Below are 26,000 nucleotides of genomic sequence, written 5' to 3'. Positions count from 1 at the left end.
GGCAAGCCAGACTGTATCAGGGAAACTTTCATACTTCTTTTTATTACTCTCCATCCAGTTACGAGATAGGTTAAACAGAATTTTCATAAATAAACTGTGTACTTCTAGTATTTAGAACACGAGAGAGAAAATAATTTTACTTTGTGAAACTGTTGCTTTTAGCAAGGAGACTAAGTAGATACCCAATAATTACAGAAAAAGTTTAGTCTGAAAAGTAGGCAACTTTATTGAAATAATTGGTTAAAGCATGTGCATACTAACAACATTTATGTGATTCTACTGCAGTGCTAGAAAGAAGTCCCCTTTGTCGCAGAGCGCGCCCAGCATGCATCCTTTTTTGACTAGACTGGAAAAAAAAGGTCTAAATTTAACATTCCAGTGCAGTAATTTCACATTTTTAACAGGATTCTTCCTTTTGAGACTCCTTGTTTAAAATCGCTTATTTTAGTTTTATTACCTTGCTTTAGTTGAATTTTTTGTCTATGCTGACTCACATCTTTTTTGTAAGTGGCCAAAGCATATGTGGGAGTGAGTCAAAAAGTACTGCTACAAAATCAAAGAAATCTTTATTAAACAAAAATATCAATATGTGAAGCTACTGTTTCCCAGCATATCCTCCATCTATGCTTACACACTTTTGAAGGTGGTGTTTCCATCTCTCCAACCCCTCCCTGAAGAATTCTGCACTCTTCCATTTACACCACATCAAAATGACAAGTTTTGGCATCCTCAAGGCACTCAAATTGTGTTCCTTTTAAATGTTCTTTATGTTTTGAGAACAAACAGACATCTGAAGAGGTAAGATCAGAGATGTAGGTTGGATGGGGTAAAGTTTCCCCCAAAATTCTCATTGCTACCCTCAAAGAATGAGCAGGTGCACTGTCAACAGAAAAAAATTCCTTGGAGCAATTTTCGTGGCCTTCTTCTCACCAATGCAGTTTGTAATGTTCTAAGACCCTGTGATCTTCCTGTGTCCTTTGAGAAAATCTATCAAGATTACCCCTTTGGAATCCCCAAAAATAGTCTCCATAACCTTCTGAATGGTCTTCCCTCTCCTGGCTCATCTTTGAGGTCTTCTCGACCTTCCTTAAAACACCTGATACATCTAAAAACTTTTCTCATTTTTTTTAATGTGGGGCACCATTCCCATAAGCCTGTTGCAAAGCTTCAATGATTTGGGAAGACGTCCAATTTAGTTTTGTTAAAAATTTGGTATTAGACCTGACCTCAAAATCGTTTTTTTCCATAGCACAAAAAGCACCTTTTCTTTTTTTTGAAGGTCCCCTGAAGAGGCTAAGACAAGTGTACTGCTGAGACAGCGTGTCTGCAGCCACCCATAGAAACACATTTAAACACGTTTTGTTTGTAGTAAAACCGTGCATGTATGAACTGGAACCCTAGTAGCAAAACTTTTTGACTTACCCTTGTACTGGCAACAAGCGTATTTGGGAAAAAAATTGAAAGATTGAAAACATCTTCTAAATTATGAAAGGTTCAAAATTTTTAGAATTGAGTACCTACTTTATTTCTAAATGAAATCAAAAGAAGAGCACTTTGTCAGAATCTGGTGACTCTTCCGTGCCCATGAAGAGAAGTCAGCAGTCTCCACTGCTAGAAGCTCCTGTTGGAAAACATGGCTATAAACCTCCCCTGGCTCCATGTGGGGAGCCCTTCATGCCATCAACACTCCTGGCCTCTCCATACTACCTAACTCATTCTCTCCCAAGACAGGAGGAGTGGCTTGTAGAGTGTGTGCGTTCATCATAAGAAGCTGGTCACATGTGGCTGTGACCTTTCCTTCGTCTTCCCTCTGGGATTTGCCTACTCAGAAGCAAGCATGCTGGGCTCTGCTCATCCATGTACTTGCAAGGTAAACTACCATGGCAGAGGCAGATGGTGGCCAGTGTTACCTATAACTGGTAGTGGGTAAGCCTGTCTAATTAATGGTGCAGACCTAATCCCTATTCTCCAACCTACTTTGGTAATAAATATGACATTTCAATCCCTAGCTATCTGACCCCCGCACTGATAAGAATTTGAACAGAAGAAAAATGGGTATGATTTACTGATCCTCCCAAAATCCTTAATACAAAAAAAAAAAGAAGAAAGACCCAAACCCACTGCCGTTGATTCCAACTCATAGTGACTGTGCAGGACAGAGGAGAACTGCTTGCCCCATAGAGTTTCCAAGGCTATATATAAATCTTTACGGAGGTAGGCTGCTACATCTTTCTCCCTTGAAGTGGCTGGTGAGTTCAAACCGCCAATCTTTTGGTTGGCAGCAAAGCACTTTGCCACGGTGTCACCAAAAAAAAAAAAAAACAAAACCAAACCCGTTGCCATTGACTTGATTCCAACTCATAGCAACCCTAAAGAACAGAGCAGAACTGCCCCATAGGGTTTCCAAGGAGCACCTGGTAAATTCGAACTGCCGACTTCTTGGTTAGCAGCCATAGCTCTTAACTACTATGCCACCACGGTTTCCACCTGTGCCACCAGGGCTCCTTAAAATCCTCTGGGGGTGGGAGAGAGACAAGAAAAAAGCAAACTAAGGCAAGAGGTCTACTATGGTTAAGTTCATTTTTTGGTAAAGAACTTTACTTAATGTTTACCAAGACCATTAGGTAGGCCAAAACAAGTACTATTCCCTTTCTCTTCTTTCTCCCCATGTCTGTAGCTCCCAGTAGGTTGATCGCTCGCTCCCTTCTTCTTGAAATGCTTTTCTTTTTTGGCTTTCAACATACCATGCATACTGGCCCTCTTCCTCAGTCTCCTTTGCTAATCCACCTAACTCCCATGGGTGGGCTGCAGGCCCAATCTAATGTCTCTTCTCTATGTCCATTCTCCCCCTAAGTGGTCTCATCCTTTTTCATAGCTTAAACGACATCTTTACTTTGAAGATTCTCAATTTATATCTCCCATGTGCAGTAGGTTTATCCACTTGACCACCTGACACTTACATGCTAATCATCAACTCAAACATGGCCAAAATATAAGTATCTGATTTCCGTACACCAATTTCCAAACTGGAGCCCAAACTGGTATAGTAGTTAAGAGCTCATCTGCTAACCAAAAGGTCTGCAGTTTGAATCCACCAGCCACTCCTTATAAACCCTATGGGGCAGTTCTACTCTGTCCTATAGGGTTGCTATGCGTCAAATTCACTCAAGGGTAATCGATTATTTCCAAACTGGAACCTGGTGGCGCAGCAGTTAAGAGCCTGGCTGCTAATCAAAAGGTCGGCAGTTTGAATCCACCAGCCACTCTTTGGAAACCCTATAAAAAAAACCAAACTAAACCCATTGCCATCAAGTCAATTCCGACTCATAGCAACCCTACAGGACACGGTAGAACTGCCCCATAGGGTTGCCAAGGAGCAGCTGGTGGATCTGAGCTGCCAATCTTTTGGTTAACAGCCAAACACTTAACCACCATGCCGCCACAGCTCCTATTTCATCCCATAGGGTCGCTAAGTCAGAATTCACTTGATGGCAATGGGTTTGGGTTTTTGGTTTTTTATTTCCAAACTATTCCAAACCCCCAGTCTTTTTTAAATAGCAGTTAAGTGGTACCATCACTCAGCCAGCCACTCAAGGCAAAACTTTTAATTCCTCTTGTTCCTCACCTCTATCCTCCCACACCCATTCTACCAACCAGCCAGTTCTGTTCTAACTTATACCCATATGTTTAATCTGTCCGCTACTTGTCCACCTTCAAACAACTCTATCCAGACCAACATCAACTCTCTCCTTGACTATTAAAAGAAAAAAAAAAAAAAAAAACCTCTTAACTGGCACTCCTGCTTCCCCTTTTGCCCTATGATAATATATCCTCCGCAACCCAGCTAATGAGCTTCAGCCACCAGGACATTTATTCCTGGTCTTTGAACGACCAAGCCATTTTTGGCCTAAAGACTTTTGCCCTGGCTATTCCTTTTAATAGAAAATCCTGCCATCCAATCTTGACATGGCTGGTTCTTTCATATCATTCTGGTAGTTAATTCGAATGACAGCTCATCAGGATGGCCTTCCCTTCCACCAAACCTGAAGTAGATACATTTTCCCATGACCAGAGATTCACTGTCATTAATAAATTCCTTTTTATTTTGACCTGCCTGTTTTTTTCATGATTACATAATTACAGTGTCTGGTATAAGGTAAAGGCTATTTTTTAAAAATATTTACTTATTTAAAAAACATTTTTAAAAAGTTTAAATGCATTGACTATATTACTGCATATTTATTTAATTCTTCTTAATTATATAGGGCATCAAATCTCGAGCATATAGGCTGAACATCACACATCACATAGTTCAATCAGAAAGAACCAATAACTACTTACGGAGTCCCACCGAATCTGGTTTGCCATTATCATTCTTACTTGGCTGCACAAGTGGAGCAAATGAAACAGCAAGGATATTTTTACTTTCCCAAGTGTTTTGTCCGGTTCGCATAATTTGTGTTAACTATTTAGAGAGAAAAAAGGAATAGAACAGCTTAATCCTGAAAATGTGATGACCTTTTAGTCACAATTTTGTTTTAAAACAGTAATTGCCAAAGAGAGCTATACAATCACTTATATTTGAAGGCAATCAAATTACTTCCATTAAGATACTTACTATAAAATAATACAAACGGAATTAAATATCTTTTCTGTTCAAGATACATATTCCAATGCAACTGAGATACCCAAGTATGGCCGAGTAACTCTGCGTGTTAGATTTGGGGTCTAATAGCTTCTAGGGTTACCACTCCAATCCATACTTGCCACTGGCTCTCAAAAGGCAAGTCTAAGATAGGTTCAGTTGTTTGGGTAAAGCATTATATTAATAAAATCGTGTTTTGATTACTGTACCAATGAGTCAGCCCAATGCTATTCCATAACGGAAATGAAATATAGATTCTCATTCTAACCTCAAATTGGTATTTCACAAATAAACGCTATCACTCACAAATGGACTAGGAAAGAGTTTGTTACTCAGCAAAGACTCACCACTGGTCTGAGAAAAAAAATATCAGCTGAGTATTTGACTTGTTCAAGTTGAATTAGTATCTTCAACATAAATTATAAAAAGCAGCCAATTATCACATTTTATGTTTGTATGCTGTTGGAAACCCTGGTGGCATAGAGGTTAAGTGCTACAGCTGCTAACCAAGAGGTTGGCAGTTTGAATCCACCAGGCGCTCCTTGGAAACTGTATGGGGCAGTTCTACTCTGTCCTATAGGGTCGCTATGCGTCAGAATCGACTTGACATTAGTGGATTTGGGGTGTTTATGCTGTTGTTAGGTGCCTTTGACGAAACACAGTCCTGCGCCGTCCTCACAATCATTGCTCTTTGAGCCCACTGTTGCAGCCACTATGTCAATCCATACCGTAGAGGATCTTCCTCTTTTTCCCTGACCCACTTACTTTATCAAGCAAGATGTCCTCAAGGGATTGGTTCCTCCTGATAACACGTCCAAAGTACATGAGACAAAGTCTCACCATCGTCAGCCATCGTCACTTCTAAGGATCATTCTGGTTGTGCTTCTCCTAAGACAGATTTGTTTGTTCTTCTTACAGTCCATGGTATATTCAATATTCTTTGCTAACACCACAATTTGAATGTGTCAATTCTTTGGTCTTCCATTTTCATTATCCAGCTTTCACATGCATATGAAATGATTGACAATACCATGGCTTGAGTCAGGCACACCTTAGTCCTCAAAGTGACATCCTTGCTTTTTAACACTTTAAAGAGGTCTTTTGCAGCAGATTTGCCCAATGCAATACGCCATTTTATTTCTTGACTTCTGCTTTCATGGCCACTGATAGTGGATCCAAGTAAAATGAGATCTTTGACTTCAATTTCTTGATTTTATTTATTGATCCAACTGTAAGGATTTTTTTTCCCTTTATGTTGAGGTATTTACTGATCCAATTGTAAGTATTTTTTTTTCCCTTTATGTGGAGGTGTAATCCTTACTGAAGGCTGTAGTCTTTGATCTTCATTAGTAACTGCTTCCGGTCCTTTTCATTTTAGCAAACAGTTGTGTCAGCTGCATATCACAGGTTGTTAAGTCTTCCTCCAATCCTGATGCCGTATTCTTCTTCTTATAGTCCAGCTTTTTTTTTTTTAATTAATTTTTATTAAGCTTCAAGTGAACATTTACCATCCCAATCAGTCTGTCACATGTAGGTTTACATACATCTTACTCCCTTCTCCCACTTGCTCTCCCCCTATTGAGTCAGTCCTTTCAGTCTCTCGTTTCGTGCCAATTTTGCCATCTTCCCTCTCTCTCTATCTTCCCATCCCCCCTCCAGTCAAGAGTTGCCAACACACTCTCCAGTGTCCACCTGATTTAATTAGCTCACTCTTCATCAGCATCTCTCTCCCCCCCACTGACCAGTCCTTTTCATGCCTGATGAGTTGTCTTCGGGGATGGTTCCTGTCCTGTGCCATAAGAAGTTCTGGGGAGCATTGTCTCTGGGATTACTCTAGTCGCAGTCATACCATTAGGTGTGGTCTTTTCATGAGAATTTGGGGTCTGTATCCCATTGGTCTCCTGCTCCCTCAGGAGTTGTCTGTTGTGCTCCCTGACAGGGCAGACATCGATTGTGGCCGGGCACCAACTAGTTCTTCTGGTCTCAGGATAATGTAGGTCTCTGGTTCATGTGGCCCTTTCTGTCTCTTGGGTTCTTAGTTGTCGTGTGACCTTGGTGTTCTTCCTTTGCCTTTGCTCCAGGTGGGTTGAGACCAATTGATGTATCTTAGATGGCTGCTTGTTGGGATTTAGGACCCCAGGCGCCACAATTCAAAGTGGGATGCAGAATGTTTTCATAATAGAATTATTTTGCCCATTGACTTAGAAGTCCCCTCAAACCAAGTTCCCCAGACCCCAGCCCCTGCGCCGCTGACCTTTGAAGCTTTCATTTTATCCCGGAAACCTCTTTGCTTTTAGTCCAGTCCAATTAGGCTGACCTTCCTTGTATTGAGTGTTGTCTTTCCCTTCACCCAAAGCAGTTCTTATCTACAGATTGATCAATAAAAAGCCCTCTCCCTCCCTCCCTCCCTCCCTCCCCCCTTTGTAACCACAAAAGTATGTGTTCTTCTCCGTTTTTTCTATTTCTCAAGATCTTATAATAGTGGTCTTATACAATATTTGTCCTTTTGCAACTGACTCATTTCGCTCAGCATAATGCCTTCCAGATTCCTCCATGTTATGAAATGTTTCAGAGATTCGTCACTGTTCTTTATCGATGCGTAGTATTCCATTGTGTGAATATACCACAATTTATTTACCCATTCATCCGCTGACGGACATCTTGGTTGCTTCCAGCTTTTTGCTATTGTAAACAGAGCTGCAATAAACATGGGTGTGCATATATCTGTTTGTGTGAAGGCTCTTGTATCTCTAGGGTATATTCCGAGGAGTGGGATTTCTGGGTTGTATGGTAGTTCTATTTCTAACTGTTTAAGATAACGCCAGATGGATTTCCAAAGTTCTTATAGTCCAGCTTCTTGGATTATTTGCTCAGCATGTAGATTAAGTATGGTGAAAGGATACAACCCTGATGCACGCCCTTCCTAATTTTAAAACAGACAGTATCCCCTTATTCCGTTCCAATGACTACTTCTTGATCTATCTACAAGTTTCATATGAGCACAACTGAGTGTTCTGGAATTCTCATACTTCTCAATGTTATCCATAATTCATGATCCACACAGCGAATGCCTTTGTGTAGTAAATAAAACACAAGTAAACATCTTTCTGGTATTCCCTGCTTTCAGCTAAGACCCATCTGACATCAGCAATGATATCTGTCGTTGCACATTCTCTTCTGAATCCGGCTTGAATTTCTGACAGTTCCCTGTCCATTTTTTAGTTGTCTTCAGCAGACTTTTGCTAGCATGTGACATTAATGATATTTTTCAATAATTTCTGCATTCTGTTGGATCACCTTTCTTTGGAATGGGCACAGATATGGATCTTTTCCAGTTGGTTGCCAGGTAGCTGTCTTCCAAATTTCTCGGCACAGACAAGTTGGCGCTTCCAATGTTTGTTGCAGCATTTCAAAGAGTATTTTGTCAATTCCTGGCGCCTTGTTTCTCAACAATGCCTTCAGTGCAGCTTGGACTTTATCCTTCAGTGCCATCAGTTCTCCATCATATGCTAACTCCGAAATGGCTGAACGCTGACCAATTCTTTGTGGTATAGTGATTCTATATATTTCTTTTTGGTATACTGACTCTGGTATTCCATCTTCTTTCGATGCTTCCTGTGTTGTTCAATATTTTGCCCATAGAATCCTCCAATATTGCAATACGAGGCTTGAATTTTTTCTTCAGTTCTTTCAGCTTGAGAAATGCCAAGCATGTTTTTCGGTTTTGGTTTTCTGACTCCAGGTCTTTGCATATTTTAACACTTCACCCTGTACTCTCAAGCCTCCCTTTGAAATTTTCTGTTCAGTTCTTTTACTTCATCATTTCTTCCGTTTGTTTCAGCTACTCTGCACTCAAGAGCAAGTTTCAGTGTCTTTTGACATTCTATGCTTTTAATGACCTTTTTTTCTTTTTATGTATAATGTCTCTGATGTCATCCAAAACTCTTCTGGTCTTTCATTATCAGTGTTCAGTGCATCAAATCTATCCTTGAGGTGTCTCTAAATTCTGGTGGGATGTATTCAAGATCGTACTTTGACTCTCATGGACTTGTTTTAATTCTCTTCAGCTTCAACTTGAACTTGCATATAAGCAATTGATGGTCTGTTCTACCCAATGATACTGAGCTTCCCCATTGTCTCTTTCCACAGAGGTAGTCGATTCGATTCCTGTGTATTCTATGTGGCAATGTTTGTACAGTAGTAATATATAAAAACCAAAAAACCAAACCCAGTGCCGTCAAGTCAACTGCAACTCATAGCGACCGGACAGGACAGAGTAGGACCGCCCCATAGAGTTTCCAAGGAGCGCCTGGTGGATTCAAACTGCCAACCCCTTGGTTAGCAGCCGTAGCACTTAACCACTATGCCACCAGGGTTTCCATAGTAGTATATAATAAATGTTTAATAAAATACCAATTAGAAGTCATATTTTAAGTGGTTAAAAATATATCTTAAAAGGAAAACAGTCTAAACACTGGAAGAACTTAAGTAACCAAATTTTTCCAGGATTTTTTTTTTAATAAGTATTTTTATATTATGTCTCTATCATAACTGGCAAACGATTTACCACAGAGCACAGCACATGGTAATGGTGAGATTCCCTAAACTACAAATGACAAATTGTGACATTAAAAGACCCATACAATATATAAACCCCAAAACATCATGCAGTCCCCAGTCATTTCAGGTTATCTAACTTACAAACCAAAATGCGTTTCAAACATCACAGATTTAGATTATTAGGATTACTGAAGATTTTATTTCTTTGAAATGCATTTTTATACACATTTGAAGTCATTTGCTTTTAAAAGGTCCACTCATTTTCTGAATAAATTAGTGTTTCATACATTTATTATGCCTAATAATTTCACAATAAAAGATGGCAAGAAAAAAATTAATAATGCTGATAAATGCCTAAACATATTTTCAAGTGAGTCTATACAGTTTTGTTTTTTTTTTTATTAAATGAAGATGTAAATATTCACTTGTTTTTTTAAATGGAATGAAGCAGTTCAAACCAAACCACACATGAGATTTCTTTTGACGCATTTAAAGAGCTGAAGAATGTTGGAAACTGAGCAACTGTTAGAGATCACGGCATTCCACCCAGTACCTTCTAGGTGGGGAAACCGGAGGAGTAGCTGCTGATCCGAGCCACAAAGGGACAGCTAATCTGTGTCAGAAGCCCAAGTCTCCTCCAATCACATCACAGGGATCTCTTTTGTATCTGCTTTGAGTAAACATTAAGTACGTATTTCAAGTTTTTCTATACAGACAGAAGAGTATTTCTTCTTTGAAACCTACAGTGTACGTTTCACTGACACAGTACTCTCCCAATCTTAAGCAAAAACAAAAAAGGTAAAAATAAAACCCAAGTGACAATTACAGTATTATAACTTCAAAATGATGTGAAAATCCTCATCATTCCTAATTATATGTGGTTCAGGGGTTGTGACAGTAAAAGGATTGAGGGGCTTAGGGAAATAAAACTGAAAAATAACTGCTTTGAAGGCTACTTTTTAATAGTAAATTATTTTAGGAAAATAGAACCCTAAATATCTTTTTTATCAAGCAAAATGTTGATATGTTACTAAATATCTTCTGCAAAGGCTAAGAAGAAAATAATATAAATTTCTAACAGACAACCAGGTGCTGTAAAATTTTCACATGTAAGTCCTACGGGTACAAGCAGTGTTATCTGTTTCAACACCGCTAGATCCCAAACTTTCCGTTTCCCTTCCTCTTAACAAAATCTGCTAGTAGTGAAGTGACAAAAGGAATTGTGTGCTCATCAATGTACCTTCTAAAATGATTAGGGCTGTGGGCCCTCAGCCTGGACTCTTTCCTCTCCCACCGTTACCTGCTTCCATCTTGCTGGCCTATAGAGCGTGGAACTTACCCTGAGTGTACTTCCTCAGGGGTCCTTTCTTGAGCCAGGCTAGTTGGGGCTCCTGTGTTATCTGTGTGTGTGTGTTGGGGGGGGGGGCGGGGGGGTCTATAGTAACAAATAACAATTCACATCCATTAGTGTGATTATATGATGAATGTCAACCTCCTTAACCCAAACTTCAGTGTGCTTTTTAGACCCACCATGTGCCCAACACCTGGCATGGTGCTTAACATTTATTACATGAAACAAAGATATTAAAGAAAAGTAGTAAGAGTTACAGAAAAGTAAAGACTAATGTTTTTGCTTCCTATGCCACCAAGTAAAAGGACAGTGAAAGCTACCTGATCCTCTATAGGCATGACCAGAATGCCTCCAACTTTTAGCAATATTTTCATGTAGTTTTCATGGTCTTTCTGAACTCCAGCTCCACAATAAATTCGATCATACTGATGACTGTCAGAGGCTATCTGGAGGCAATTGCCAACCACAAATGCAGGTTCACAGAACTCAAATCTGCATGGAAAAACAAATGTATTTTACTTAAACAAAAGATTATATCTAAAAAAAAAAAATTACTACAAGCCAGTTCTTCAAAATAATGAAGTTACCAAAATAAATTAAAAGGATAAAATATCATTATAAAACATGAAGTTTAACGCCAGTCAAATGTACTGTTTTAAAAACATACCAAGTTTTGGCCACACTGAAGACTCATTTCTACCTTAAAAAAATAAATATAATGAAAATCCCATTACAACACCAATCTCATGATGCCCCACAAACGATATATGACAATAAAGAGAATTGCAAAGGTAAAACAATTTAAGGAAAACATCACTTTCCACTGTCCTTTCCAAAAAAGGTGAGGGACTAGTGGAAACATGGGGTGTGTAACACCCTTCTGGGTGCTGGACTTTGTTGAGGATAACTTGGCAGAGCTTTATCAAGAGAGGGACCAGTGTACTGATCTACATTCCCTTGCAACCACTAAGATTAGGAACATTTTTCTAATAAATTTTGGCTGAGGAATTTACAGGTTGGGACCGAGACCAGTATGAACAGTGTCTTTACTTACTGCTGCTTTGGCCCCTGTGATGTCTCCTAAGCCACAAGACAAGAGATGTGCTTCAAAGAAAAGTATTTTAGTCAGGCCACTCCTTTCTGGTTACAGTGTTGGTTCATGGTGTATAGTTATGCTTTTACAAACTATCCTATTTAGACTTCTACTTTATTAAGTTCTATTTAGACTTCTACTTTATTAAATTCTATTTAGACTTCTACTTTATAAAATGCTGATAAACAAAACTGAAAGCAACCTCTAACATACAATTAAAACTCCAATGCAATAATAAAACATGTGATATTTTTAAAAATTAATTTGTATATTATCTTTTCACTTTTAAGTTGATTAAAGTTAATATGGTCATACAGCAGAATCAGGCTGTCATCGGACGATGAAATAATTCACATTAAAAGCTCTGGCATGCAGTGAAAAATGACATTTATTTGAATCGCCATCATTTTTACTTTGTAAAATATATCCTATTCTTCAGTAATTAATAGTAGACAATTCACTGAAACACAAACATATTATGAACACTAACTTGGTTCACCAAAATTATGCCCTATCCTCAATTTCCCCTAACCTCGGCGGGGGCATGGGAGGGGACTGGGTTTAGCAGTATACTACGCCCTGTGCTTATATCTCCACACTCTTGAGCTAAGGTGGTCCATGGTCTGTGATTTCTCTTCCTAACCATCTCCTCACTGCTCACATTTTTCAGGTTTCTTCCATGCATATGCTCCCTACTGCACAGGGTACATTCAAACTCCTTGCAGTGCCATGTGGGCTCATTACACTTCTACACCAAGTTGCCCTTCAAGACTCATTCTCCTGGGTTCTTGCCCACAGCACACACCATGCTGTATCCAGAGGAAAGTGGCATTATCACAAACTGTGCTGAAACTCTCTCTGTATGCACTGTTCCCCTGACTGAAATACTTTCCTTTCACTTCTTCCCTTAAATAAATGCCTACTAGCCCGGTGGGTAGCCTTCAAGATACAGTTCAAATATCAGCTTCCCATTGAAGTCTCTCCCAGCTCTGTCACAGGATCTCATTCTTCCTATTTGCAGAGCATACACAAAACTTACCAAGGCTGGGGACCATGCTTTACTTCTCTTTTATGGCACAATCTCTGATTATCTAAAATATGGCCAAAATAAAATGTCCTGGCTTTTAAGCATCAGATACTATGATTTAGTCATTTTTATCAAACTTACAGTGAGTATCCCTTAAAAAGGAAAAGTTAGACTACTATTTTCAATAGTGTCTCTAAAAATCTTCTTATAAAAATTCATTTTAAATAATTTAATTTCATAATAATTTAAGTCATTCTTATAATCTTCAGGATGAATGTGGGCAGTAAATTTAAATAATGAAAGGGTTCTGAACTATCAAACCCCTTCTATCACTATCGATGCCATCAAGTCAATCTTGACTCCCAGCAACCCCACTTGACAGAGCAGAACTGCCCCATCAGGCTTTCTAGGCTGTGATCTTCACAGGAGCAGATCACCAAGTCTTCCTCCCCAGGAGCCACCGGGTGGGACTGAACTGCCACCCTTTCAATTTACAGCTGAACAATTAACCATTGCACCATCAGGGCTCCTTTTATCATTAAGTCTGTTAAATCAGCTCAAAAGTACACTTATAGCTTAAAAGCTTTCTACTAGTTAAAAATACAAGATAGCTTGCAGCACTATTACCTAGGAAAACATCATCACAGAAAAACTTACAAATTTAAACTTACACTTCTTATATCTGTGATACTTTATACATTCTCATACCCAGCAAATAAATTAGAAAAAATTTACTGCCTGATTCTAAAATCAACTGTGTGACTCTGGGCAAGTTACCTTATGCCAGTAAGTAGTACAGTTCATTCAATCAAAAAGTATTTACTGGGCACCAGCTGTATGTAAATACTGGGAACACAGTGGGGTGCTCATGGAGCTTACAAAGAAAGCATCAAACAATCCCACTAATTAAAGTGTAATTTACAACTGTGACAGATGTCTAAAGGAAAGGAATACAATCCTGTAAGGCTGAGGATGAAAGGAGGCAGACAGACTTGGCAGGTCAGAGAAGGGTTCCCTGGGGAATAAGCAGCTGTGATCTGAAAGGTGTGACAAGAACAATGCAGAGCTACACTAGACAATATGGCAACTCTAGCCATGTGGATACTGAGTCCGTGAAACGTGACCACTTCAAACTGAGATGTGCTACCAGTATAAAATTCATATGGGGCTTCAAAGACTTGGTAACAACAAAAACAAAAAGAATGTAAAATATCTCAATTTTTAAGATATTTTTATATAAAAATATAAGTTTTCTGTTTCAACAGCCACATAAACTGAAAATATTAAACAGCTATCATCCTATGTATTACAGGTAAATAGAAGCTTCAAATACATTCTCCTTAAAAAACACAATCTTTCCCTTGAAACATCCTCCTGGCTTTCCTGCTATCGCTTAGAATATTTCCTCTGAATTTTAACTGTATCTCCATCACCTATCCCAAATTATGGTTCTCAAGATCCATTTACGAAGTCAGTGAACCATATAAGGAAACAAAATGCCTTATCTACCAATTTTGAAGATGAACTCAAATTTGACAAATTAAATATGCTAATCACAAAATCTCAGGGCTGGAAGAAAAACTTGCACAGAAATAGTTACAAAAAAAGCACATGCTTATAGCACTCTATATTAATATGATGGTTAATATTTTACTAAGTTGATTGCTATAATAACTGGGCTTCAAGTTATAGAATACATGATTCTTTTTGCAGCATGCCAAAAAACAAAAACAAAACACAATCCGTTTCCCTTTAATTAAAAGGCACTTTTTTTTCTTTTTTGCCTTTCTTAACATTTTAAATAAGCCACCCTTATTCACACATAGTTGAGAAAATATCTTGAATGATTACCCTTCTGATGGGGATCAGAACAAGTACATGTACTTCTACCTATGGAGTGTTACAAAAGATTGTAGAGAAAAATTAGATCTGTAAATTCATAAATAATTTCTACTACTGCAAATGGAACATACATTTCTAATAAGCACATAGTCTTTACACTTCCATTTTACATGTTTAACTCTTCACCAGAATATCTGAATTTGGAAGATTAATTGAATTTAGGAGACAATATTCCACAAGGATTGCATTATTTCTAGATATGAAAGTAGCAAAAATAAATAAAATTGGGGACATAAAATTGGAGAAAGACTATAATATTTTTCAATGTTGGCTCTAAAACATCTAGAACATGGTAGAGAGTTCATATGCCAAACACTTTACTGAAAAAGTTGTAAGAGTACCAATCTCATAGCTATAAAAAAAAGTCTATCCAAGATAGTATCCCATCTGGGAATTATTACACTTTTAACTATGGTTTGTCCTTCTCCATCAATAATACATGAACTCATCACAATTATTTAAAAAATAAAAATTCGCAAATTGCATAGTCTGGCTATACATATATATATACACACACATATATATATGAATTATGGATTAACTTTTAATGAAGTGCTTATAGAGGCACATAGTTGTATTTCTGATGAGGAACATAGTTGAAAATCTTACACATTTTGTATCCTGATACTAAAATTGTCATATTTTTATAACAGTTTTGATGTATATAAATTCATACCAATCAGGATACAGAATGATCAAAATCCCACTGCTTATATTTTTTTCAAAAAGTCTATGATTATAATTTTTATGGTAAATGTTTAAGGATGTGCTCATTTATATGTATGAATAACTGAATGACTGATACTACACAGAGATGGTGGTACCATGTTATCAAGTGGAGTAAATTACTACTATTCTTAATTCCTCCAAGGTAGAGAAGTAAATAAAGAAAACACCTTTTTCGTTAGGTTATGACTATCTGTACCTAAGTTTCCACAAACCTCTATGGGCAAAGAACATATTTTAAACCACAAATGCAATTTCTGTGCAATATGGAAGACTGGAACAATAAACTAACCAAAAGTTCTCAGTTTACTACAAAGTAGTACTACACTATTTACAGATTTATGCATATAAGTCAGATTAAATATAGTGAAAGAAAATCTGAGTTCCACCTGTTCACATCAACCACCCACTAAATGAAATCCAAGCAGAAAAACTGGCAAGAAGTCTACCAAAAAGATATTTCATATGTGGTTTTAATCATACTTGTGAAAGTTTGATTCATGTTTCCTTTCCTTAGTTTTTATACTTGATTTAGGAGAGTGCATTAAAATTTTATGTCTCTAAGTAAAATGAAAAGTAGCAATCATTCTTATTCTTTGAAGAAAATTTCCAAAACTTCCCAGATAGAAATAATTCACCCTCCTAAATTACAATATTAACTATATACAGAAAAAAAAGAGATTACAAAGTCATTTTAGGTTTATAATCATCTACTGAATTAAGACTGAAAATCTAATAACTGATTTTTAGACTTCCTCTTATGTACAGAGGAAAAATAGTTGACATACTTTTACTAAAACGTACACCAGAAATCATTTATGGAAAAATATAACACACACACACACACACACACATATATATGTATGTATCTTGGTTTAGAACCATGAACATTTGCCGGACATAACACCAGGATTCTAATCACTTACCTTAACAGTGGATTTCTTTAAAGGTGCATGTTGAAGTATCTTCATCTTGAGATGGACAGATGCCTTCGTTCACAGCAGGGACCTTGCCAACTTGCCCATATAATTCTTTTGATAAGCTGCTAGGAGATCAGGGTGACCTAGCCTTGCCCTGCAGCTTCCCTCTTAGACGGATAGTCTAGGTCTAGGAGCTGACTGAGAGTAGAAAAAACAACATTCCCCTTCAATACACTGTGGAAGTGGGGGCTGATAATTTGTAAACCTAGTTTATCATGTGCCACGGGATGCTGTCATTGAAATTTTGGACAATTATTCCAATGGAATAAAGGAATTTCAAGGACATGGGAAAGAATCCCACCTGGTTCTCATACCTCACCCAAAACAAGCTGCCAAATCAATCACAGAAACTTCTTTTTCTTAAAACATTTTGTCATAACACACATTGCAAGTTTTAAGAGCTATGAACTTTGTTAAAGCAAGACAAAAACTTTAGAGCTTTCCTTTGTGAAAAGAATCAAGAGAAATGACTTGGAGATCTCTTAACTGCCAAATGTACTTATACCATTCAAACTCTTATAACTAATAATTAAGGTATTGAATTAAAACAGTAAAAAAAAGACTTTACCTTTTCAAGTGTTTTCCCTTCCAACTGCAACCAAACTCATCTAAAAATAAGTCAAACGCTATTCAAAGCATAGTGTTAAGAGTAAACACATTGGTTTTTCACTGAATGAAGCTTTAGAAGAAATCCTTAGGAACTTCCCCCCAAAATCTCTAAACATTTTCATAGGAAATGTCAGAGAAAGTCATATAAAAGAAGTGAGCCTTCATGTACTTCAACAATAATTTCTTCTCCTAAAAATGTACCTGAAACCATCAAACTTTTCCCCACAGCTACTTCTGAAGATTTGTCCCAACATTTGAATATTTGTGAAGAGTAAAAATGCATTTACAACCTGTGAAAATCATTATAAAACTACCATCTGAACATTATTACTATACCATAATGTTTGAATATCTGACAAATATTTTTCAATAATCTTCAATATATAATGAATTATATACAGCAAAACTATACATGCGAAACAATTCTGCCATAATTCTCTTAAAGTTGAAGCAGGGCTACTCTAGTTATAAAGCTGACATTTAATTTTTCCAATGAAAAAGAATCACATGTGGAAAATGAAACAATATATTTTTTTTTTTACTTAGGAAACTAGACATTGCCATAAATCAATAAAATCTTCTAAAGTACAACAATCTATTTTAACTCTGAATTTAAAACTAGAGGAATGCATTGCCTCTCCCACCCAACAATAATTCACGTCAGATAAGTCTCATTAAAGAAAAGGGTAGGAGCTCTCTTCAAATAAAAATGCTGTAGTGCACTTAACCACTTTAACAGCATTCCTCAACTTTAACCTGAAGGAAATAAATTATAAAAACCAAAGTGCTGTTTCAACTTTCGTATCTGGAGCTGAGGTACGAGGCTGAAATTCACTGGTAGCAGCTTACTTACACGGGAAGAAATGCTAGAATAAATCAATGTGTATATCGACATAGCCAAACTAGCTAGACCCAAGTAAAAAGACTGGCCAGCTAAGGTTCTCATCTGTCTCTCTAACCCTTCCCTGGGGAATGTGGACACCAGTATCACCTCTAGAACCATGGATAAAGCACACAGAATGGTGCACGGCACTTACCGAAGAGGTAATACGTATTAGGAGCTATTATTTTTTAGCTTCTCATTGATGTTTTCCTCACTTACATCACGACCCATCTATATGACAAGCTATACAGAAACTATACAGAAACAGTGGCACTCCATTCATGTATAAAGAAAATCCCCAATAAATCAGACTACACAGCCCTTGTTAGGCTACTGATACTAGAGCATTTCCAAAATCACCGCTAAATCTAGGCATGCCTTTCTCGGACATGACACACTCCACAGCATGCATTCTACAGGGCCAAGTCAACTACTTGCATGTATACATATTAAATACATACATAAATACAACTATAAATAAATGCTACACTAATAACTGACTCATTTCCAGGGTATTTACAGGTAAAAGGTTTATAATACAGGCTCCTTTAATTGACACCCTCTTCCAATCATACCTTCATAGATTATTTTGCTTACTGCACATGTACAAATACTGATTCATATAATTTGACCCTTCCGATCTCCTGTCTGGATCAGAGTGGCCTAAAATGAAGATATTTTGGAGAGTTTTTGTGAAGAGTAGAACAGAGGTCAGCAAACTACGGCCCATGGGCCAAGTCCAGCTCACCACCTGCTTTTGTAAATGAAGTTTTACTGGAACACACCACGCCTATTCATCAACATATCATCTATCGCAATCCGGCCCTTTATGGAAAAAGTTTGACAGTGTTTTAGAGGACTCATGAAATCAGATAACAGTTTTAAAAGGCAATTTCAGTAATTTTGGAAATACCAAAGATACCAAAGCAATAAAGCAAACATGAGGGCACCCCCTTCCCTCCCATCTCCAAATGCAGTAAATTCAGTGTAAACTCTCCAAATTATGTGGGGTAGTTTTTAGTTAAGAGCTGTGGCTGCTAACCAAAAGGTCAGCAGCTGGAATCCATCAGGCACTCCTTGGAAACCCTATGGGGCAGTTCTACTCTGTCCTACAGGGTCGCTTATGAGTTGGAATCGACTCATCAGCAATGGGTTTGGTTGGTATAGGACTACAACATAGAAAGTTTAAATGTCTGTACACTATAATAAGGACACTTCCTATCTAAAAAAATACTAATTTCAAGACTCAGGACCCATGTTTTATACACATACAAAACCACACATTTGTGTTTTTTTTTAAAGGTATCTTACATTATATATTCAGATATTAATTATTTTATTGGTTTTTCCCACCTCCTGTCTTATTTGGGGGAGCCCTGGTGGCACAGTGGTTAAGAGCTATAACTGCTAACCAAAAGGCCGGCAGTTCAAATTCACTAGCCGCTCCTTGGAAACCCTATGGGACAGTTTTACTCTGTCCTACAGGGTCACTGTGAGTTGGAATCAAGTTGATGGCAATAGGGTTTGTTTGTTTGTTTGTTTTACTTGGGAGTTCACTATGATCTTTGATACGTATACATAAGAAAACTTGAAATATGCAGTTCAAATCCTAAATGACATGACAATACTTTCGAAAAAGGGCCTGATAGAGCAAAGATTCAAACCAATAGGATAAATAAGATTTGAGAAGTATCTATTAGGTTTCAACTATCTATTCTTTCCATGTTATACACAATCAAAGATAACCTGGTGTCAAGGAATACATAAACAGCAATTAATTTTCCTTAGTAATATTTTGTTAATTAAAATATGTATTTTAATGGTCATACACAACTAAATATAATGAAATGGCTGGCAAGTGGGATTTAAAAATCACTTTGCCTGCCATTTCACAGTTTTTCTCTTAATTCAGTTTTAGAAAATTGAATAAGTAGAAATATAAGCATCAAGAAAAAACTGCAAAGCATCAAGAAAAATCGCAAAGAAATCATGAAAACCCAAGTTGGCTAGGAAGAAAAACACTGTATTTTTATAATTTCTGCCATAAAATCAAATGATACAAAAAGACCAAAAAAGAACCATCACATGTGCCATCAACTTTGATTACTAAACTTTCAAGTACTCACTACTTTATGCTAAGAAAAAAAACCATTTCTCCAGTACCTAATACTCTTGTGTGCAAGCTATTTTATAATCTGAAATATATTAACATATTTCTGGACATTACTTAAAAACTAAAGTAGATGATAAAATTTCTAAAACTAATTTTTTCAGACTACTTTATTAACATAAGAATCTGTTTCAAAAATAAGTTACAAACTTTCAGAAACAACTATACTATAAAGTCTGATTAGTGCAGGATGATTAAAATAACAAGACCATTAAAAATTGTGTTTAGATCAGTCATACCACTATATTTTATGATTCATCATTTCATGAATAACAAACCTGCATAAAACATTAACAACAAAAGAAAACTTAAGAAATACAAGTAAAGAAACTTCGATCATTTTACAATTAAATGAAAATACAGTCTTCAAACTGATCTGTTTTATGAATTGTTTAATATTTATATTATATAAGCACAGAAATGCTTTAAATAATGACATATATATACTTCAGTGATTCAAGATGCTTCCTTGACTCTGTGCTGCCCAAGTTAATGACTCAAGCTGCATTTTGTGTGTTTTCAAGGAATTATAACATGAAATGTGTTCATACCTAACATACAATAGATCTTACAACAGACCCTAAACATTTGCTTTTACTAATATTACTTTCACATTTTCTAAATTCAAATGTATTCAAAAGATCCCTATGTGTACATTAAGCTTCAACATCAAAACAAATACTTAAAACAAGAGGAATTCACAAATTCAATAAAATTCTATTGTTCTAGTAAACTATATAATACCCATGTCCAGATCTTAACCACTCGCCATACTACGAATCACAAGACAGAGAGAAACAATAGACACGAAAGGATGTAAAAACTGAATCTCAAATTTCTTATTATTAATTTGGGCTAAAAACTATTTTATCTGTAACAAACACGTTACTCTTGGAAACAGAATATGAACCAACACGGTAAGCACTTGAAAAATGTTTCAAAATGTGAGTTGTATGTTTTTCTAAAGAAAAGTATAAATAAGACAATGGTAGGTGTTCAGCAATTGATGCAGAAAATTCAAGTGGCTTGCTCAAATCCACAGAGTTAATTATAGAAAATATAAAACATAAGCATTTCCCCACTCACCTAGCCTGCCTGCCTGTGGTCCTTCATAAACCAATTACAATACCACCTAGGTAGACAGGAGACCTTGCCTCTCCCCTACAGTTCTGGGGACTTGGCTGCCTTCTTTCTTCCCAGCAGCACACTGGTACTCTGTTCTTCAACCATTCAAGTGTCAGTTTGCAAGAGGACAGATACAAACTGGTAATGGCAAAGAGAATGAAAGAAAAGGGGGAGAGGATAGAAAGAAAGGGAGAAGACAGGAAAATATGTGTCCGCAGACATTAACAGGGTTTTCTTAGCTTCTCTATCTTGGTTCTATCCCCAACTCTAACCTCTCCAGAGGAAACCCTCAGCTCTTAATTCCAACTGCCCCCAGGGTTTCATCTTGAGGGTCCATGGCCAGGGCCTGAAGAAGATTGAGGGCCTAGTCCCAGCCAGCCAAACTGGAAGACTAAATGTTATTTTGCACTAAAACTTCGTTAAATAAAGTGACTACGTTCTAAACCTGTGACTCCTAACCCTGCTAAGGCTTTCTCCCTTTGAAAATACGACAGTTATACAGAAAAATGAGAGCTGTAATCCTCCAAATTTTACGTAACTTCGCAGGGTCCATGGACTTTGGCAAAAAAGCCCTTGCCCACAGGATTATCAATACTGAATTTTAGCAGCCTTATACACTAAAAAGATTTTCCCTGCCAGCCCAAACACCAAGCCCTGTGTAGCATTTTTTCTAAGGGAAAGTAGATTCTGATTTTAAAGGAATGGCTTTATAAACAGTTATCAAACACAATCCTATCACAAAACATATCAATGTATTTCTATGTTAATTTTATTAGATTACATTACAAAGTAGTTTAATGTTTTTTAAAAAGTCCTTTTCATGCTAACAGGTATCACCCTTATATTACAAATAACGGGGCAAAGCTACTAAATTACTACCCCAAAAGTATAAAACCAGTTCCAGAAAAGTATTCTAATCACAAGAAATCTTTGTCAGTCATATCTCCAAAAAAAAAAAAAACCTTGTAGGATGTTTAATGGGCCATACTTTACTAATAGTAACATAAAATTATGAAGGTTATTTTACTGATAACTTACTGCATAGATTTACATATAATAAAAATTATAGTATAGAATCATTTACCTAACCTTTTTTCTTTCATTTTTATAGCACACTGATTTTCGCTGTGTTCAGATTAGCAATTCAGGGTCAAAATAAACTAATAGTGTTGAGAAACAGGTGTTAACACATATCATCAGTCAAGTGCTTTCAGCCAAACTACAGACGTGAATACTTACTTATCAAAGCTATCACTATTTTTGATGAAGCTCTCCAGCTTTTCCTTGGCATATTCCACCACATCTGAATGAAGCTCAATCCCATGATTTATTCCAAAAGGACCTGCAATCGTAGTAGCAGCATTTTTATAAAACATTAATAACGTGCCCTTCCAGAGCTCTTTCAATTTCTGCTCATTTCATCTACCACACGACCGTTTAAGGAGGGTTTGAAATATGCTAATACCTAGCTGAAGTTGAATGAAAATCTTACCATTCACATGGCTTTTAAAATAGAAAAGTTCCACCGAGTACTACCGTGCAGAACGTTGACACCTGGATAGTTCTCTCCAGGGAGTAGCTATCAGGCAGGACTCCACCGCCAAGGAAACAATAATCACACTTCTGTGTGAATTTTAAGTTCTTTACCAATATATTCTCGCTTATCGTTAGCTAAAAATTTAGTAATTCTCAAGTGCCTGAAAGCATGGACTTATATAGGTTACATAAAGGTCACACTCCGCTCTCCCAATAAATGGTAAATTTGTCTAGCACCAAGACGACACTGTCTTTTGGAAGCTCCCCATGTCTAGCAGCCTGCCAGGCTGACTGTACTCTGTGTTCCAGTTAATTTCCCATTTCTAAAGTGGCATTTCTTCTTGCACATGGTCCAGGATCAGGAAGAGCTTCCTCTGCCCCAGGAGATGACCTTGGGACAGCTGCTCTCCCCACCGCTGCCCCAGCTCACAGACCATTTCCCAAGGCTACTTAGTGCACCCTACTGCCAGCCACGCGCCCCGTGTGAAACACACTATCTCATCTAGTTGCGCCAGTTCCTTCTGAACTTCTGAAATGTGGCCAATCAGGTTTTCCTCACTTGTTATTTTTGCTACACTTTTGTTTTACTGCAACACTGATCTCTTAAGAAAACGAGTATTTTTTGTATCTTTAGGGACTAACTAACTGGATCTGGCCCCTACTGAATGTCATTAAATATACAATGTACACTGTTGTTTCTACTGGATTCTAACTATACATTTTGAAATAACAAAAAATCACATATTTATAAATGAACATGTTTGAATGTTCAAACAGCACATAAAAAAATGTTTTGTGATCTAGGGTGTAACTCAAATTATAAAAACTAAATCAAAATGATCTGATACTGCCTTCAAGCCAAAGTCGGCTACAAAAACCAAACCACACCCACTGCTGTTGACTCCTAGCGACTCTATAGGACAAAGTAGAACTGCCCCACACGGTTCCCAGGGAGCAGGGGTGGATTCAAACTGCCGACCTTCTGGTTTGCAGCCAAACTCTTAACCACTATGCCACCAGGGCTCCAAATTCAGCTAAAGACAATGCTTCATTCTGCCATACTTGTGCCATTTTATCCTATTTGACTGGTATTCCCTCAAAAAAACTGTCTTGATTCTCCCTGAAAAATGTATTCAGGGAGGAAAAGTAAATAAAAAGGTTCTGGTTTCATCAAACTAAAGCAGGCACAATCGATTTCCTTTGTAATGTTTTTATACTTTCTAAAAATAAATTGGTCTGATTGATGTAATCCTCAAAGTGTTCTGCTTCTCATTTCCTTGCTCTTGCACAGTTAACCTGCACCTGAATACTGGGACCTCTGCCCAGTATCACTTAAGGACTCTAGTAATTATTATTAGTATAGATAAACTGAGTACAAATAAAACATTTTTTTTAAAAAAAGTAAATGAAAGTTGAAAAAAATTAGAGAAGCATGCAGAATGACGTCAGTTTTTAATTTAGTGTTGAATCTGAATATTTTGAGAACTTGGATTCCCATAGAGGTCAACATATAGAATGTTAGGAAAAACTGGATTAAGTTTTCCTCATTTAAAAAATTCAAATTAGACTACAGCTACTTAACGTTCTGTACAAAATGAGAAAACTGTTCTATGAGTCTAATTTCTCTTTAACCCTTTTAAGACATTGTACTGAATGTAAAACAGATCTTTATATTTTCATTATCCATTAAGAACCTAGCTGAAGTAATCAAACATTTTTAAGAGAAAAGAAAACTAGGGCTACACAGAGATCAGTAACTAGGGTCACTGTTACTAGCACTCTAAGTTTCCTGTAACACCAAATGCACAGGCACAATAATAAAGTTCTTAAGAGGTGGAAAACAGACTTTTATTCAACACTTCAAGGTGCCTTATTCACTGAGGGAGTCTGGATTTCAGAGTTCTAGATCCAAAGGGACTAGGTAGGCTGTGCTTCAGGTAAAGACACCACTAGCCTCTTTTTCCTTTACTTGCTTCCTGTTTATTGTCTAAAAGCAATGCGGCAACTTTTAAAATTAAGGTTGGAAGTTTGTTAAAATTTCATGTTTTTCACATAACAACATCAGTTTGACATGATTATGAAAGATACAAAATACAGTTTCATTAAACATACATAGGATTTGTTTGACGAGATACCATTTATGGTTTTTTTAAATAGATGGAATCATTAAAGTTTAATTTAAACACGAATACATATCTTTATCATTACTTAGAAATGTGAATATTACAGTAATGAATATAATGAAAATTAAAGAGAAATGCATTAATAAAAGGTGTCATCAGTATCTCATTTATTTAGAATGTTATATACTAGAACACATCAAGTGTATGATAAAAATGGAGTGCAATGATAATTTTTACAACTCATATTTGATATCTGTATTAAAGAGAATTAACAGGAAAATAAAGCACAGAAAACTGAACAGACAGACACTGCTGCTTCTGTGGAAGGAGACTCAAGAGTTCTGCGATGGGGAGGAGGCATTTTCACCAGTAAACCCGTTGGTCTAATGTGTGTTTCAACCATAAGCATGTATAATAACTTTTTCAATCAAAAAATACTTGACTAGAGAGAGGAAAAATAATAAAAGTATAGAATTTTCAAATAAATATCTCACTAATATGAAATAGAAAGGTACAAGTCATCAGTGGAAAAAAATGAAACAGTATTTGAAGATGTTAACAGGCCAGATGAAGCATAAACTTGACTTTTTAAGCAATGGATTCTAATGTTATTTTGTATTTACCATGTAAATGAAGAGATTTTTCTATAAAATATTTCAGGCTTAATCTTTACAATACATATTTAAAAAACAAAGAAAAAGTATTAACAGTTGATCACTATCTTTAATAGCTAAATATTAAAGAAGAAATAGAAACATACATAAAAGTCAAAGTTTATTAAAATAGTTACTAGAAAAAATCTAGGCATACTATGCAATACTAGAAATGATTTTTAAGGCAGGCAAAAGCCCCTTTATTTAGAGTAATAACAAATATAATGAACTTCCAATAAAATAAAATCTTTGGTAGTAATCAGATCTATAATCTAGGTCATTTATTACCCACCAGTTAGTCAACAATCGAACTTACAAAGGCCAGTAATTATTAAGTTTAGGTATCAAGTGTGCATGCCACAGCTCTATTATTATTACCATTGATGTTGACCCCATGTGACACCAGCACTTAAGCCCCACTCCTTGCTCTGAAGTCCCCTGAGGAGGCTCTGTGAGAGTGATGTGTGAGAAGCCTCTGAAGGTAGGTCATGGAAACCTGAGAGCTTCACATCACCTTTGAATGAAGCTATGTCTTCAGCATTTTGTGTAACGCTAATTTATGGAACTCAGCCACAGGCAAAAGGTACTTCATAATATTTAACTCAAAGAGCTGCAAA

At 36.8% G+C, this 26,000-nt stretch overlaps 1 protein-coding gene across 8 annotated transcripts in view; it reads right to left on the bottom strand.

Moving 5' to 3' along the window:
* PCMTD1 (protein-L-isoaspartate (D-aspartate) O-methyltransferase domain containing 1) overlaps positions 1 to 26,000 on the bottom strand; it is a 417,471-nt gene that overhangs the window by 306,346 nt on the left and 85,125 nt on the right. For all 8 annotated transcript variants that reach the window (XM_049859830.1, XM_049859827.1, XM_049859824.1 and 5 more), the window contains 3 exons: positions 22,311 to 22,413; positions 10,877 to 11,048; positions 4,342 to 4,465 (listed from right to left, as the gene is read on the bottom strand). In XM_049859830.1, the coding sequence (XP_049715787.1) occupies positions 4,342 to 4,465; positions 10,877 to 11,048; positions 22,311 to 22,413 (399 nt within the window). The remainder of the gene's footprint in view (positions 1 to 4,341; positions 4,466 to 10,876; positions 11,049 to 22,310; positions 22,414 to 26,000) is intronic.

Source organism: Elephas maximus, chromosome 19 (genome assembly GCF_024166365.1).
Source record: "Elephas maximus indicus isolate mEleMax1 chromosome 19, mEleMax1 primary haplotype, whole genome shotgun sequence".
Classification (NCBI taxonomy): domain Eukaryota; kingdom Metazoa; phylum Chordata; class Mammalia; order Proboscidea; family Elephantidae; genus Elephas; species Elephas maximus.
The sequence above is the reverse complement of the archived record's forward strand: the minus strand, read 5'-3'. Positions and strand labels throughout refer to the sequence as shown.